This window comes from Melozone crissalis, unplaced genomic scaffold (assembly GCF_028551555.1).
Source record: "Melozone crissalis strain CALT ecotype California unplaced genomic scaffold, PUWL_Pcris_2 ptg000018l_1, whole genome shotgun sequence".
NCBI lineage: Eukaryota > Metazoa > Chordata > Aves > Passeriformes > Passerellidae > Melozone > Melozone crissalis.
Genome location: NW_026535796.1, coordinates 9,261,458 through 9,279,329, shown reverse-complemented (window position 1 = coordinate 9,279,329; position 17,872 = coordinate 9,261,458). Strand labels below are relative to the sequence as shown.

At 40.5% G+C, this 17,872-nt stretch overlaps 1 protein-coding gene across 7 annotated transcripts in view; it reads right to left on the bottom strand.

The window, feature by feature from the left end:
• The window catches only part of OSBPL5 (oxysterol binding protein like 5), a 172,714-nt gene that overhangs the window by 37,995 nt on the left and 116,847 nt on the right, over positions 1–17,872 (bottom strand). For 6 of the 7 annotated variants that reach the window (XM_054275317.1, XM_054275318.1, XM_054275319.1 and 3 more), the window contains exons 3-7: positions 16,835–16,908; positions 15,729–15,791; positions 7,112–7,192; positions 6,354–6,455; positions 4,575–4,778 (exon numbers count right to left, since the gene is read on the bottom strand). In XM_054275317.1, coding sequence (XP_054131292.1) covers positions 4,575–4,778; positions 6,354–6,455; positions 7,112–7,192; positions 15,729–15,791; positions 16,835–16,908 — 524 coding nt within the window. The remainder of the gene's footprint in view (positions 1–4,574; positions 4,779–6,353; positions 6,456–7,111; positions 7,193–15,728; positions 15,792–16,834; positions 16,909–17,872) is intronic. The other variant, XM_054275316.1, reaches the window with a different exon arrangement.

Sequence of the window (17,872 nt, the reverse complement as noted above, 5' to 3'; positions counted from 1 at the left end):
CCAATGCTGAAAAACTCTAGGCAGATTTTTGCAGTTTGAGTATTACTTTCCTCCCTTACATGGACCTTTATAGTATCCAATCATATTCCTTGAGAGAAGGATTCCTCCTCCTATTTGGTAAGCGTGGAACTGTGACTTCTATTAAAAACTGCTCCTGTACACAAGTGCTTCTCAGTTAAATAATATTTTTATCTGGATTTTTGTTTTGAAGTTATACTCAGAAAACCAAAATTTGGACAGAATTTAAAGTAGGAAAAGCATCAAATTGTATCTGAGTGTATGAAGACGAAGTGTTAAGAAGAAAATGGTCCCCAGTCAAGCTTCTTGCCTTCACATCTGCAGGGTTCTTCTGCTGCCAAGAGAAACTGGATTCCTTGTTACTTTCTTTTTCTCCTCCCCTCTCCCACAGGAGGTTCACAAAACTAAGACTGTTTAAAGGCTTAATAGTCAGGACTGGCAAAGTTGAGATTTGATTTGTAAACCAGAGCAGAGCAGTTTAAGACATTACCAGTGACATTAATGCAATCAGGCATCATTCCCCATGGCATTTTTCCTTTCAGCTGCTTGCAGCTGAGCAGGGCATTGGACAACTAATGATAACACCATTACTTGTGTTTTTAGTGCAGAGGTGGATATTTGCTCTGTTTGAGGAAAAACCCCACAGCCTAACAGTACAGATATAGAGAAACAATATTAAAAAAAAAAAGGGAAATGGGAAGGAAGGGATAACACAAGATTCTAACAGGCATTTAGGCACATAGATTAACTCAAGAAGCAGCCAGGTCACTCTATCAAGGAAACATTTTCAACAGTAATGCATATTCATGCATGGAGGGGGCCATTTCCAACAGAAAAAGAAAAGAGAGGAGGCCATGAAAACAAAGCCAACATCTGCACACATTAAATGATGTTCTGTATCTGCACAGCAGAGATAATGCTGCTTTCTGCCTCCCAGCCTTTGAGCACCATGCCAATGACCATCCCTCACTCAAAGTATTACCCCAGCTGCACCCCTGTGCAGTACAACTAAGAAAGGACCACCATAGGATCATTCCTATCTTTACATCTGTTTTGACACTCAAAAAGCACTATGAAACAGGGGGTGATTGGGCTTTGAAAAATGGAGAGGACTGACAGTTTTGGATAGTATGACAAGACATCTCAGAGAGTCATAAAACAAAGCTTAAATAAAGGGAGGGAAATCTCCTTAACAGTATTGCGGATAACCACAAGGATGAAGATTAAACTATTGTATTCTGGAACAGAATAACAACTAGAAAAGCAGCAGTGCAAGACCATTACTAGGACTTTTTCTTTAAAGGAATGACTCAAATTCTTACAAATCAACAAAATTCAAATTAAACATTTTCCCAGATGCAGTAGGTCTGACCCCAACTTAACTGATTGTTCTAAATAAATGTCAGAACAAGCTGCAGATAATGAAAGCCTTCCCACACCACACTGTTCATCCAGCTTCTGAGCAAGCTTGAAGGGAAATACAACCTATTCCAGGACATCTTTTGGGACAGGCAGGCAAACCCTGCCAGCTGATAACTCTACACTCCCTCTGTGCTTCAAGAGGTCAGACACACACACTCTCACACAAATTACTAGGTTGGCATCCCCCAGTCTCCTGCAGGAACCTCAGCAAATGTCTCTTCCCAGGAGCAGTGTGGGATCACACTGCCCTCACACACTGGACAAAGTGACTCTGCAGAAGCATTTGGAGCATGTAAGGGAAGCTTTTCTTACTGCTGCTTGCACTGCTGGCTGATTTTGGGACCTTGACAGTTTTGGCCCTGAATTTACAAAGGCCTGGACGGAACCAATGGATAAAAGGTCTAATCCGTGTGCACTGCAAAGGAGTTTCAGGCTGAAACTCTCAAAAAGCCAGGGAACCAGTAAAGAATAAAGAACTCTTTCCCTCAGCAATATCCTTATAAGACAGCTCTAGACCCCAGAGAGCTTTATAGGAAAACCAGTAACCTGATGCATGTATTTAGCTTCCAACTATAAGCCATGGCCTTTAAATCTTATCTTGAAAGGTGCCCAAAAATCTTGTCCTGCTCTGACTGAAGTTAAATGCCTGCACATCAAATTTATTTGGCCAGTACTACCTATCAAAGGCCTATGGCAGTGCCTGAACCAGACATTTGTTCCAGGGCTGAACCCCACTTAGCTCCAAACATCTGCTGGGCAGCCAGGCCAATATGTACAAAGATGTTCAGTAATTTCCCTGAGTAAACTGCAAATCCACTGATGAGAGTGAAAGCTGGACAATCAACTCTAATCTGGATAACCTCTGAAAATTCACAAGCCATTTTGGCCAAGAATGAAAGGGGTTCATCCAGATCTTATTTCCATTGTGATGGACAGTAACTTGGGCTTTTTGCTTAATCTCTTGCTTAATCTTTGCTTAATCTATATTTCATGAGAAACAGATCTTCTTTGCATAGTTTTACACAACCAATGTAGATCAGTCAATTCTGCTCCCATTGCTTTAAAAAGAGGCTGTGAAATGACATAAAATAAAACAGTATTTTTAGCAGTTTCAGCCTTAAACCGTTAACAGAGTGCAGACAGCCTCTTTGACATCAAGCAGCTCACTGGTGGTTTTCTTCCTGATGTGTATTTTGTTGTTTACCTTGTGGCTGAAAGCATCTATCACACACAACAATCCAGCTGAACTCAGGTTTCATGGAGTATCCTACTATGCAGCTCAAATATGGCTTTCTAAGAATATCTCAAGAGATGCAGAATATTACTTTGACTTTAAAATTTAAACCTCTTTGGACTTCCTCTAGTCCACAAACATTTTCAGACATATACTCTCTTCACATTTAATATACTAATTCTTATTTCTATCTTATGTTTTCTCAAGGGACACAAGAATTAGATATACACATTTAAATACATACACACATTGATAAAACCTTCTCTTTCTTTGGGATGCTTCATATCAAAGGAAGGGCATCCTAGTGCAACATTTCAGATTTGTCAGCAACTCTGCCTCTCAGTATTTGACTGCACTTTTGATTCTATTTTTCACTACCTCCTCTGACTGTGCTTCTCAGAAGAATTCAGTTGACCTGTCAAGTCACAAGGAAGGTTTTTGTTGACAGACAGTAAATCATCAACAACCTTCTTGAATGCATGTTCTGAATTTAAAAAGCATCAAAACTCTCAAAACTGAATAAGAAGCAAGGTAGCAATGAAATCTTTGAAACTTTAAGGAAAAGCAATGCATTTAGGCACAAATCAGAGCTGCTGGCAGAAATCAGCAGCTCTCACCCCTGGTTGATGAGGTTAATTTTAATTCTCTCCTCCTACCTTATTAAAAATGGAAAGGCTTTTTATAGCGATTGTATAGCTGTGTTTAAAACTGTTCAATTAACTGCACGGATGAGCAGGAGTGTGTCTGCTTGATCTGCTCCCACAGGGCTGCTCCCTTTTGTCAGAACTCCTGATGCCATGACAAGTGCTTTCACTGCACTCTCGTGAGTCTCTCCATTTCCATTCCCTCTGCTGACTACCTTGCAGCAAGGCATCAACTCATAATGCCTTATTTACACTTGGGATGTCTCCTAGAGAATTTATATCTGCAGCAACTCTGGTTTTGTCGCTGGTTTTGACAGGGAAACAAATACAATAACATTTTTGTCTTTTGGATACCCTGAAGACAAAACTTTTAATAACATTAAAAGTTTTGTCTTCAGGGTATCCAAAAGATGTGGCTCTCAGTGCCTCTCAGGAGGTGCTGGGATCTTCCTCTTTGCTCATATGCATTAATTTTTTTTTTTTGCCTATTCTTAAAAGAAAGAAGAAAAAGGAATACAGCTCTTTAAGATTTGAAGGGAGTTATTTCAAGAAGTGTAAAAAACTATTAATCATTTTTGTTACAGGGAGATCCAGAGGTCACTGCAGGAGCCACTGTGTGTACAGGAAGGGATTTTCTCAGTCTGAAGAATAAGTCAAAATGAAGTGGAGAAAATTCTGCTATTTCCATTTCAAAGAAGAGACAATAAGGGCTATCTGAAGTCATGCTTTTGTGCAACAGTCAAGGCTTGAGCTGAACACTGAGTTCCAAGTCCATTGCAAACAAATCCAAACCTCAGAGGCATTAGAAAAAAAAGAAGTCAAATTATAAACCTGTTTTTTGTCACTCTGCCAACCATCTCCCTGCCTTGTGTGAAACACTTGGTGCTTTCTGTGTCCTTGTTTTGGGGACTTCAGTTAACTGTGTCTATGCCCAATTCCTTTTAAAGATGTAGGTCATGGCTTGATATAGCTTCTAGGTATTTAACTTTTTTTCCTGCACTAACATATTTCCTTTTTCCTCAGTCTGTGCAGGCATCTGTACACTGAGAATGATACATCTGTGGAACTAATCACAAGGACTATGTATCTTTGATGTCATTCAATGATCAAGCTTTGGTATCCTTAATCTTTTTATGCAGTCAATTCACCACTGCTAACAGCAAATGAATGACTAAATAATATCAGTGCTAGGCAATACCAGTGCTCAGAAACTTTGGTAACCAAGAAGAGGTTGTTTGACTCATCAGGATTGTTACCTTTACAGCCCAGATGGATTGATCCAAAGGATGGAAGAGTTTAAAGCAGAAGCCATCCTTTTTGGAGGGTCTCTCGATCAGCTCACAAGAATGGAGCAGAATTGTCCCAACCCACTGTCCGATCTTTGGCGTCTTATAAATGAGCAGCACTCCTGGTTTCAGGACACACCACAGTTTGGTCCAGCTCTTCAGAGTCCCACGAATCTGGAGGGAAAAAAAAGTAGCATCTACATTGTTCCTTAGAAGAAACCCAACGTTTATTCAGTATTTCCAGTATGGTTATTCCAAGGCTGCACCATGATACACTTCCTAAGGAACATACATGGTGTTCCCTGAACAGTCCTAGGGAGGGACCTCACAGCAAAATCTCAAAACTTGGAAATCTGGATAGCAGAATTTTGTCTTCATAATTTTATTACTGGCTTGGTATTCTTCCTATTTTTATTACTAGCTCAGTGTTAGCAGCTTGGTTAATTTTTTAGGCAATGAGCACTGCTGGCCCATGTGAGAGTGATCTGTTAATAATCACAGAGGACATGCCAATTAGAACATTGCATATAAAAACGTTATAGCTAGTCTAACTTGACTTATAAGTCATTTTAATAGTGTTCTGCAGAACACTGCTATTAATGGGTTTTGTCAAATACCCCACTTTTAAAAGTACTGTCTCCAGCTGCTTTACTTCTCTGTCGAGCTCAATGCAGCTCTCTCTTGTGTAGACAACATTAAATCTGATAAGAGTACATTAAAGATAACAGCTTTAAGAATGGAGAAGTTTCTCAGTAAGGTTAGATTTTGTCTAAGGTCTTCCTGCCTTCAGTATGCATAAGACAAACCTCAAGTCTTTTCTGTGTTCTGTTTTTTTGGCCCAGCATTATTTGCAACTCACCAGAAATTTCCAGTCACAGCAAACATGCAACAGGTATTTTGTGGTTTTAATTTTTCATTAACAGTAAACACTACAGGAAGACCATGTTGCCAATCTAACTTCTCAAATAAACCATAAGCATGTCACTTTTCTGACCTCTAATAATAATTGCAGAACAATGTTGGAGGTTTTTAGCACTAACCAAATGCAACTGTATTGTTTCATGAGATCCTTAAGTTACTTTGTTTTTCTTAAGAGCTATGTGTTAGGCAATATTTGAAAATTAGGTTTTGCTAATATAAAAGATTCAACCTTCACTATTATTTGAGAAGACTAAATGGCCCCAAAGGAGTAGAAAACCAGTGCTCATCTCTCAGTGTCAATCCAGATTTACTTTGCCACACAGAAGTTTCAGGATTTCAATGAGAAGCTGTCACTACCCAAGTCTGTGCACAAGGAGAAATTGCAGTTGTCATCAGGTACAATATGTTTCATTCTGTGCTGTGACAACAGAAAATCCAATTGTCAATAGAACAAGCTGTATCTGCCCATTTTCAGGCTGTTATTCAGTCTATTCCCTGTTCAGTACAAAACCACATTTATGGGAAGAGGCCAACAAAGTCTTTCAGAGAGGAACAAAGAGAGAAACATCCCTTTGTACCATGCCCTTTTTGAGCCCTTTTGGCTGCTTAAGGACATGGAATAGACCAACTGAGTTAAGGTGGAAAGTAAATATCCACAGTTCTATTTTCATAGCAGTTATTTAAGTAAAGCTTGAGTTAAAGCTTGACAACTATTTGGTCTTCTTTCACTTACAAAAGTGCTAGTGCATACATCTCAGACACATCAACTACTTCACATCTCACTTATTTTTTCCCACATCCTCAGAAGAAATGGTCTGTATCAAATACCTTCAGCCAGTCTGCTGTGATCACCACACTGGGATCCTTCAGAGCACTGAAGAGTTGTTTGGTAGCTCTTTTCTTCTCCTGCCTGTAATTTTTTTTTTGTACCTGGTTGAGAACAGAGAAAATATAGTAGCTGTAATCATGGCCTCTTTTGGGGAGGAAAGAACATAATGCATTAAGGACAGTTATGTATAGCACAGCGAGAACTTGACCCAGCACAGGTTCCCCAGAAATGAGCACAAGGAGGAATAAAAACATAATGAGAAAACAAGCATTTTCTTTGCTCCTGAAGTTTCATTAAACACAACCTAGTTTGTCTTTTATTTGAGGAAAAGGAAAGAGGATGAATATCCAGCCTTCCTCACCCCTCAAATTCAAGAAACTATATCTAATTCCATTTATTTATACATTTGGTTTGGTAGACAAGCAAGCGTTCAAGCTACAATTTGCTCAGATTGCTCAGGCAAGTCTGTCCTAACAAGAGCAGTGAAGGATTACAATCCTCTTGAGGTGCCTAATGGCTCCAGAACATACAAACACAGTGAAATAATTACACTGATCTGTTCTGCTTGCAGTATATAATCTAATCCTGTATATAAAAGCCTGTAAATGTCCTTGGCCTCTAATGACTCCTAGAAGATTCAGAGGCTTCTCTGGGTCTTGGGAAATGACTCTGACTTGTTTCCAATGGTTTGTTTGGAAGGTACCATTTGTTTTTAAAAGAAAGTCAGCTGATCATGACCTGGCTGCTTTGAACATACCTTCAGTGTTTCCTTCTTCATGAATTTGGCTGTTGGAGACACACACTCTTTGTCAGACCCATTGCAAAGCTTATACTCGATCTAAAAAAATGGGGAGTGAAGAAAACAGGAATGTGTTAACGTGAAGATGTTCAAGTTATACTCTGATAAAGTGTTGTTTACAACTTTCAGGAATCCATGAAAGGGCTGATTGCAGACTTCAGCAGTGGAACACTAAGCAGGTGCACAAAATGCATATCTACAGCGCAGTCCAAACTTCCTTTTTATACCCATGGCTGGTTGGAAAATTCCCCACCAAATTTTCTTTGTATTTCTCCCATGCAGACATTAATCTTGGTTAAAAAATAAAGAAAAAACCCAACAAAACAATAAAACAAAACAGAAAGCTAAACAATTATTTCTAATTTTGAAAACTGTCCAACTCCGTTCAGATCTGAAAGCATTTCAATTACTAGAACAGAACTTATGGGGAATTTGTTAAAGATTTTTCAGAACTAGACTTGATACTGGCAATGACTGTTGCACTGACTGAAATGTCCAAAAACATGGGTGGGCAAGAAATGACCTAATCATGTTACAGATAACACAGGAAATCACCTTCATCTTGGCCTTGCAAAGTGAAGCACAAAATACACACAGTCACTTCAAATGGTGTTTGATAGTGTCAGTGCTGTTTAAATTTCCTTTCCGAAACTACAGACTGATATGGCCGTGCTGATGGGCTGCAGAACTGCTTTACTTCCATTAGGCATAATGGCAGCATTACTGTTACCAAAATAAAGGGTGCTTAGAGAGTGCAGCTCTCCAGACCCCAGCTCACAACAAGGACCCCCACATGGAAAGGTTCTGTCAGCAAATGTACAAAACCTGGGCAGGGTTAGTGGTGAAAGAATTATGGTACAGTCTGGACTCTGCTGCTTTTTATGTGACCTTGGGGAAGTTACTTTCTCTCTCTGTACCTCTCTTCCAACCTTTCATGTGTCTGATGCATTCAGACAGTGATCTTTTGGGGTCAGCCACTGTCTCTCCCATTCACACATGACAGTTTTGTAAGAAAAGCTCAGCCCTCAGCCACCTTGATTTAATGAGTGTGACACAAAAATGAGGTGTACTAAGGAAAAAATGTATCAAATATATTTCTAATTTATAAATTCACTGCTATGATGTGAAACAAACCCACTGGGCTCTCAGAATTTCTCTCATTGATGTCACAAATGGATGTAATAATTTTACAGCACCTTCAGTTTGAAGAGACACACTTCCTCTTTCCCTCCCAGTGACACAGAAACCTCTCGAGCTACTACAGCCACGAACTATACTGTACATTAGTGTGACCAGGAAAGCGTTTAATGACAGCCAGATCAGTCCTTTTCACATGACTCAGAGAAAAACACAGAAATGCATGACCAGATCACAGCAAACAAGCCACCAACTATACCTTGGAGACAGGGGCAGGAGCAAAAATGGGAGATAAGGGTGCCTGCTAAACTGAGCAAAACTCCTTGTAGATTATGCAGAATTAGAAATCAGGGCAGAAGTTGCAATTTGCAATAGAGCCACAGTCACTGTAGAACCCATTACTTGTTCTCACATCCCCTTGTAGTACTCTTTCACTAAAACCAAAACTACACATGATACTTTAAACACAGAGAAATGAAAACACTATGATAACACACAAAGGCCAAGGAAAGCCCTGATCTGATGTTTAGCTCACGAGTCAACTTGGATCCACTCAAAGAAAAGGCCATCTCCAGGACTCCTGAAAACTATTCAGTGTTTGCTGGTTTTGTTTCCACAGAAAGCTAAGCCTGCCTCCTCTGCCTGCAATGCAGTCTCTGATTAGTATTTTGTGCTTTGGACTTTACTGTAAAACCACAAGATTTATGGTGGGGACCACTGCACAGATGTGACAAATGAACAGAGAGTTGTGCCCACAGGGTCTTTGTCACATTTCAAAGGGCAGTAGTAGACATTTGGGAGATCAGCTATAAGCCTTTCTCTATAAAGAAACCTTTCCAAGTGCCTAAATATCTCTGAGCAAGAATCCTTCAGAATTATTAGGAGATTATGCTTTCATGATTCGAGACGTGTGTCCTCTGAAATCGGTCAAAAGAATTCTCCCCCTTTCTCCCAATTAGCAGGAAGAATGTCCTGTCCTTGAGACACAACTATGAGCCAATTGTTTATCAGTAATTTCACTCCCTCCGGCCTGAGGGATCAGACACAGAAAGAAACAGTGTGTACTAGCCCTTATTAGCCAGTGTGAGAGGCAGCAAAAGCACAGATGTTCCCAAGATTCTAGGAAATACTGCTCAGGTGCCTGCAAAGCATCAGGATACAGAGAATGCTTTTTTCTTAAGTAATTAAAGCAAGTAACAGTTACTGGTTATAGAGAAAATTACACCTTAGCACTTACAAAAAGAATGAAATTTTGGCCCCTAAGCTCACTTGGCTTGGGGAGTTTGCTGGCAGCTGAATTCAGAAAGGCTTCCAACCACAGCAAACCTGAGCCTAGACCTGCAGCTCGTGGGGAACTGGCACTGACACAGACAGAGGCACTTCCACTGCTCCACCAGCCCCACCCTGCCTCCTCCTTGGAGTCTCTCTGGGTCACACTAAAAATAGAGTTGAACAAGCACAGGGCTTTAAACCAGGGATGTTCACACAGACAGACACCGATTCTGACTCTTTGGGAGAGCTGACTCCATGACCAAGGACACTGGTGCCCAATTCCAGCCAATACTGCTGTGCACACCATCAAACCACAGCACACAACAGCTGATGAAGGGATAATCTCCCCTGACACCCCCACAGCCTCAATAAATACAGTGGAACTTGTCTGAAACCATTCCATACTGGTGCTTCACCTAGTTAAAGCAGCTGGATGAAGAGCTTTGGAGGATGCTCGGGTGGCTCCTGAACCACTGTGCTGCTTCCTTCAGGCACTCCCTTCCCCAGGTTTGGGCTACCCCTGGACATGCAGAATCTGTGAACCTGGTCTGTAAGGGGAAACAGGGACACAGGGATGGTGGTCACCAAGACAGGCTTGAGAGAGGATGAGAAAGAAGCAGTAACATAGGTACTCACTGCCCATATAAGAATTTCTAGGCATGGGAAAATAAGTTTCTGTGCCTCTATGTCCCAAAAACTGTAATGTACCTACCAGCTGTGTGACCAATATCACAGCTCCCCGAGATGGTTGCAAAATGCTTTATGAAGAGAGAGAAAATGTTACTACAACTAAGCCATGATTTTAACTAGCAGCCTGGACAAGCTTTCAGATGTGCCTGGCCTGGGACTTTTGACAGTTCCCCAGTTAGTTTTTATCAAGGCAGAATGATTGCTTCTCCCTCCCAACTTTGCTTCTGGTTGTGCATATGAGGATGCACCATCACTGATCCTAAACAGCAGCTTGCTGGCAAGGAAACTGGTGATCCACAGAGTGAAAAGCATTGTGTTTCTGGGTTTAAAGTTCCTGCTTTTTCACAGGACAGGTGGGATCTAACTCCTCAGGACAGCATACCATAGGTTTCCATGCTGCTGATAGTAATGACTGTTCCCCCAGGATTAAATAATATGATTTAATATTTTTACATTAATCAGTCCTAATGGTTTTGACTGTACCTTGTGGCATGCATAAGATTCAGTAAATTTGGGCCATCAGCTCTAAAGATTCCCAAGACACAGCAGGGTCTCACATTGCTAAGACATACCAAGCACATTTAATGATGTCTTTCTACTGCCCTGCCTTTCTCAGCCTGGCAGAAAACTAAGAGAAGCCATTTGTCATCACAGCAAGTCTTCCAAGGACACTGGGATAATGCTTGTGCAGGGTACCAGAATCTGGCCCCCGTTCTTTGCAACAATATGTGAACAATATTGGCCACAAATGAGACTTTGTACAATGGGGGAGTAAGGAATTTGTGACCTTTTTAAAGAAAGAAAAAGCACACTGGAGGATTCTAATAAGAAAGTAGTAAGTAAGCTTTCCAGATACTGGTTCTCATAAAGAAGGAAGTCAGTTATTCTGCCAAAAACTTTCACCAGAGCATGCTGCAGCACTCATAGGGAGAAGAAATTGTTGTCCCTTTTCAGTTCTCTAATCAAACCTGTCCTTTTCAGGACTGAGTGATGACCTTGCTGCTGACAATGGGCTGTACTGTACTCAAAAATATACTTTTTATCCCAGTTAAGTTTCTGTTCCCTTTGATCTCAGTCTTGGAGCTCTGGAGATTCATTGCTGATTGTTAGCAGTCATCACAATACCCTAACACTTCTGCCAGGCTTTTTAAGAGAGCATGCAGAGTCCTCACAATAGTGCTATTCTGATCCAGAGTCTTTTTGGTGACTCCATTTCCAAGAGGAATCAAATCATTTCACAGAAAAGCAGCCTGTGATCAACTCTGGTGTGGGAGATGCCAGCCCATCAGCACGCCAGCCCTGCCTAGGACAACAGCAAGAGGAATATCCTGTTCCTTAGCTCAAGCAATCCTTGCTGTACAACAGCCAGAATTATTCCAAATCAGAAAGATTTTAAATAAAGTCATTCTTAAGCTGTGCTCTGCATGGTAACAGCAGTGACAGCTTACAATCTGCCCTTTCGTCTTCTTTGTATCCAAGAGAGAGAAAGACAAGATCAGATGGGAATTTGAAGGCAGAACAAAAGGAGCTGGGGTCATAAGTTATGCTTCACAAAATCAGTGACATGTCCTTGGTCAGATGTAATTTCTCCAGTATCTTTTCCACATATAATTGCTACAAATCACGATCACACAGAAATAAAAGAAATGAAAGAAAAGTTGTTTAAGTAATATAAAAACTATGGAAAAGCTGAGTTTGACATTGCAACTGAGAAACTCCTTATTACTTATGTGGATATTCACAGATTTCTCAGCCAAATGTAAGCAATTTTGGTTTCATTATATTATTAGCATCTCTTTTTGAAAACTTTTTTACTTTTGTTGTGAATTAACAGCTCATCCAAAGCACAGTTGAGTCAGTGAAACAATTCTTACCGACAAAGAACCTTCGTAGGAAAGATTGCCCTTCAACTGATATGATGCTTTACAGCAAGCTGAATAATCTTCAACTGAAACTTTCCATTCGGTAAAAAAACCCAAGGTAATGATCCCTCTTATTTCAACAATGTTACAAAGATACAGTGACTGTGTTTACAACTCTGAAACAGCACAATGATTGGCACAAACTGAAAAGCCTGTACATATAAACAGTTGAAATGACAGCAGCATCTGGGGAAAATAACTGGTGAAATTCAGTCATCCAAGCAACTTCAAATATCAAGTTATACCAGTGTTTAGTGGAATCCTTGGCTCCATTGCATCAAACTATGGTAAATAAAGAAAAACTCACAGACTTCACAGGATTTCTATTTGATCATTTAAGTATGCCTTGCATGGGAAGTTTCTTCTGCAAGGTCAGAAAATTTAAAGAGAAAATTTGAGGCAAGATGGGAAGTTGGACACTGAAAAGAAGTTGTTTCACATGACTATCATAGACTTAGTGCCAGCAGAAAGCTGAAGCAGTTTTGATTTCCTCTTCAGCTATAGGCACAGCTTTTGTCCCCAGGCTGAGATTAAATAAACAAAGTGAACAATGAAAAACAATTGGACCTCCAGATTTGCTAATTTTTTTAATAAATAATTTCAATTTCAGCACCTCCACTTCCCCTCACCTTCCTTGTCAGAAATATTAGAATAAGGAATTACAATCACCAGTGATCTATGCTGACATGATTACACTGCTGTGGCTTACCCAAAGTTATCAGCTTTGAGTTCCTACTGTCCACATTCACCTCTGTGAGGCACCTGGGTGTCTTCAGGGCTTGTGTGTACCTACAGAAGTTAGGGCTGCTCCATGTTTTCCATTTCACATGCAAAATCCCCCCCCCTCTTCAACCTGATTTTCCCAGGATGCTCCAGGCTACATCTCTGCTCAGTTGAAATCAGCTGCAAAGCCCTCTGTGGACAACTGTGACTGCCCTAAAGAGCTGCCCTTGGAATTGAGGAAGCCAAATGTGCTGAGCCAGGGCACAGGAACTGGGTGTAAGTATTCATAGATAGAAACAACAGGCTCCAAAATAATTCCATCCACAACATGGAGGGCATCAAGTATGGTAAAGAAAAGACAGCAAGGGTTCAGTTGAGCATAGCCACCACCTGGAAGGGCCAGAATCTCCCATTAGGCTGACCTTAACACACACAGGGGATGTTTCACTCCTGAGTCTCTCCAAGGTGATTCCTGCAATATCTGGGTCTGTCTGCCAAACAATTCCTTGGTTTGCTGACTAAGGGAGAACAAAGGAAAAGGTACCCTTTTAAACTGTCACATTTGTGAATGATCTTCTATGTTTGTCCTGAGTGTAGCCATGACTGGAATTACCTCAGAAGTCAGAAGCATGATTCACAGATCAAGCAGGGTGAGCTTGAGAGAGTATGGGAAGTGGAGCTTAAATCTCAAGTGATGGGTATGTGTAGTTTCAAACCACTGTGCAGCTAAAATAAATTCCTAGCAGTCAGTTATATTCATAATCCAGATTACAAATCACACAATAAAGACCTGAATAATTTGAGCATGTGGAAAAATTCATTCACAATGCTTTGCCTTCCAATACATCACATAACTGTGCATGCAACAGCCCCACACCTACAATTTCATAGACTTCATTGCAGCATTAGCAAGGGAGTAGAAACAGTGAAGTACCACTGAACTCCAGCTTCAGGATTTTTCTGACTATCCCTGAAAATATACCTCAATTCTTTGTGGCCCTGCATGCATATCAAGAGACTCCAGCTGCCCTTTAGCCAGTAGAATTAACAGGTAAACACAGGAAAGAAAGAGAACATGTAGCAGTGTATACTGCAATAAAAGGTGCTTCAGAGGAATGTAACAGCATCAAATGAGGCACAAAGCAAAACAAAGGCACCTACTGTCACTATCAGGTGTGTGCTAACTGCACTACCTGCTTGCAGAGACAAGCTTGAGGCTTAGAGACAGTCTGGTGATACTACGAGCTCTCATCCCAGAAAACAAGGATAAAGGACTCTAAACCAGAGAGAAACTAATAGGAGAAACAATCTGAAATAAGTATGCTACTGTTTTTTTTTCCCCTTTGAAAACGGAGATGAAAGAGACTCCACTTTAAAAATTAAATAGGAGAAAACGTGCTGCAGAAAGTTACCAATGTAATATGTAGCTAAACTGTGCCTTAAATATATTCCAACAAAATGTGGGTCAAGAAGCCACAGCTGAAATTACAAATATATGTATAGTGCCAAGAACCCCACAAACACATTGAAAGCAAATGTTCCAGTATCAAAAATATATCAAATATTTGACTATCTATTCAGACAGAATGACTGGGATGTGTCCACACCTCAGAGAGAGTAGCCCACTATGAGCACAGGGCAGTGTGGTTGCAGATAACTCTTCACAGCTCACAAGTTCCCAGACATTTATAGGGTTTTTATGCCACATTCTCTCTGCTAACTTGGGCAACCTGCAGCCTTCTCCATCATGCAATGTGGATATGGCCTGGGTGAAGAAAATGCAGAACTGTTTCCACCTCTCTGATGAAGATGTGAAACAGAAATGCAATTAATGTGCCTTGGCAATGCAGGGAATCCAAGGCAGAGTTGAGGTTCCCCAAGCCCCAGTCTAGGGACAGAATCTCTTGACTGGCTTTCCTTTCCTTCTTATTACTGAGTGAAAGCAGTTAATGTGCTGTGGTACCTCAAAGTAGTGCTGCTGAAAGAACACTGATTTCCAACACAGTTTTTCATATCTACTGTACCAAAAGAAGGGCAAATATCCATGGCATGGATCTGTAACCTATCACATTTACTTTTTAATCCATTAATTAAACTAGCACACTCTACAGTCCAATCTCTAGCAATTATTCCTCCCCCCTGCTATCAGGAATCTAAATATGACCCCATTAGAGCACACTTCTCCTTTTGGTTCAAGTAGGTGGAATCACTGTTTATTTTTAAACTGAAATAGTATGACAGATCCCTACTTGCAGTTGTGAAAGCTGACAGTAAGGTTTTATTTTATGGCATTAGAGCTGAGTGGATGTGAAAAATTACATATTAAACAAACTGGCCACCAGTTTGCCTGAATTTTTAAGTAATAAGACATTTCACAATAAGGACTCCCTACTGTCATTGCAAAGCATGACAGAAGGCAAGGAACATGGCTGGAGGAGAGCAAGGTAGTGTACAACACAGCAAGGTTAAGAAGAGTGAAGTGAATTTCACCTAGACATGAAACCTAGGTGGGCACCCAAATCTTCCGTGGGTGCTTCTCCTTTCAAAAACATCCCTGTGGGAGACTGAATGGCAAGGAAGGCCTGGAGGCTGGGAAAACACAGCTGAGCCATGCTCTCACCCAGAAACCTCTCACAAATACATTCCTATTCTTATGTTCATCCTGAATCTCAGAAATTAAACTCCCTCTGGACAGCATTTCAGTGCTCTGAGCTGTCCTCTCCAGACAAAGTCCTTCTTCTTTACATTTCTAAGTCATTGGAAATTCAACACCACTCCATGTAAGGCGTGCAAAATATCTAGCTTTAAAACACAGCCCTGGATGCAGTTACCTGGTCCTTGGGTTTCTCCACTGCCAGGATAAGTGGGAGGCTGATTTTCCTTGAGGAACCTGCCTGAAAAAGCAAAACCAAGATTGGTTTGCAGCTTGACAGGTTCCAGCAATAGCAGAGGACATGTATACAAGTCCTTGTTGCATACTCCCAAAGCTCCTCTCATCATCATCTCCCTGTGCTGACCTCTGCCAGTGCAGTACAGAACAACCTGCGAGCTCCAGGCGAGCACAGAGAAATGTACTGGAAGATGAAGAGATTATTTTCATGTGTCACAAGAAATCACTTGTCTGCAGCTTCTTCTTTTGTGCTATATTTTCATTTCAGCTGGTGCCACTCGCATTTTATAGCTTCGTAGTTTAAAATAAATTTAGTTAAAAATTAATTAACTGGTCTCGCTTCTATTTCTAGTTACCCTCCAGAAACATGTTAGGGAGCTGCAGCCAAAAAAGCTGTACATGAATCTCAAAGCCAGATCTCATTACAAGGTTGATTCCATCTCTACAGGAAATCAAACCCTGGCACTCTGTAACTCTTGATCTAGAGGAAGGTTTTGAGCAGTGAGATCCAGGGACTTTAGATTCAGTATTAGCTCTCCATAACAAGCTGGATGGAAAAGCTGTGTTCAGGAAATGTTGATTAGTTTGTCTTCCTCTCTTGTTATACCAATTCCCAGAGCTCTCTCTCAGGCTCTCCACTCACTGTTTCAGATGCTGTGCACTACACTAAATATTACAGTTTTCTCTTGCAAAACAATTAAGATTTATGATTGCCTTGCTGATCAGGAACAGCAGGAGACACCTCTGCTGACAAAATCAACCTTCCAGCCATAATTATTCATATCTAATTACACTGCCAAATGAAGTCCAAATAAACCAGGTTCTTCTGTGGGAGGTGAAATCAAGCCAGAGAAAAGTGCAAGCTTCCTTGTCATCCCAACCATGCAAAAACACTCATTTTCTTTCCCTCAAAATATGCACACATAGTTCCTGCAGAAACAGAGGGAGAGGCTTTCTCAATCATGTTTAAAAAAGGACAAGAATGATTAATAAGATCCTAAGAAGAAATGAAAGCAAGACTGGGAATGGTTCCCTATCCCAAAGTACCTTGCTAATGGAGTTTGGAGTCTGTGGTGTCTCATCCTTCAGTGATGATGGGCTGTTTCCTTCCACATCTTTTCCTGCAACAAAAAAAATGTGATTCAAAACCAGTGAAATTCTGTGCAAAACCATGGCTCATCATAGCCTGAGAAGGGCTACTGCTATCAGCACACAAGGGAAGTTATCATGAGCAAGAGCAAGCACACCATGATCCCAGAGAGGGATCGTGTTGAATTTGAAACAGCCCTGATCCTCATGCTTGGGTAACAAGCCTGCTCAAAAGTAAGGTCTCAAAACACCATGAGAAAACCAGCATGAGGGTTGCAAAGTCCAACACTTAAAAGCTGGAAAAAACCAGAAATAAGGTTGCTTATGCATCCTTAATCAGCTCCCTTCTGTGTCCGCATTATGATGCACTCTTTAATTACATTACCACAGTCTGTTCTTTCCTTACATACCCCATGCCTTGTTCAGTGCAAATAATAAAAGCAATTCAGTTAATAAGCAGCTATTCAATCCTCCTTGGTCAGTATCTGGCAACTCTACACTGATGCACTTGATAGCATGCTTTGTTGGACAAATAATAACCATGATCACAAAATGTTACAGAAGACAGAAGAGTATCGAGGCATAATTAGTAAAACAAAATTAAAAAACCCCGACCCACTTGCAGAAGATCAATGTCTTCTGACCAAGTTATTTGCTAAAATAAGAAATATTTTAAATTTATGAGCAGTAAAGGAGTACTATGACATTTTCCAATCATTGTAGAAATATATAGTCACTACTCAAATATCCTAAACTTGCATATATTATATACTGGCATGAGTGTGTGTAGTCCTAGTCCAAGCAATAAAATGTAATGATAAATACTGTTCTCTCGGCCAAATGTAATCAGGGCCTTAGAGTAAAAGAAAGCATAGAGCTTCTATTAAATAAAACGCCAAAAAAATAGAATCTGATGAGATGAGATTTTTAGTGCCAAGACAGTCATTGTTAACCAATTACAATGTCATTTTCTTCTCAGAATCACTGGCAATCAGA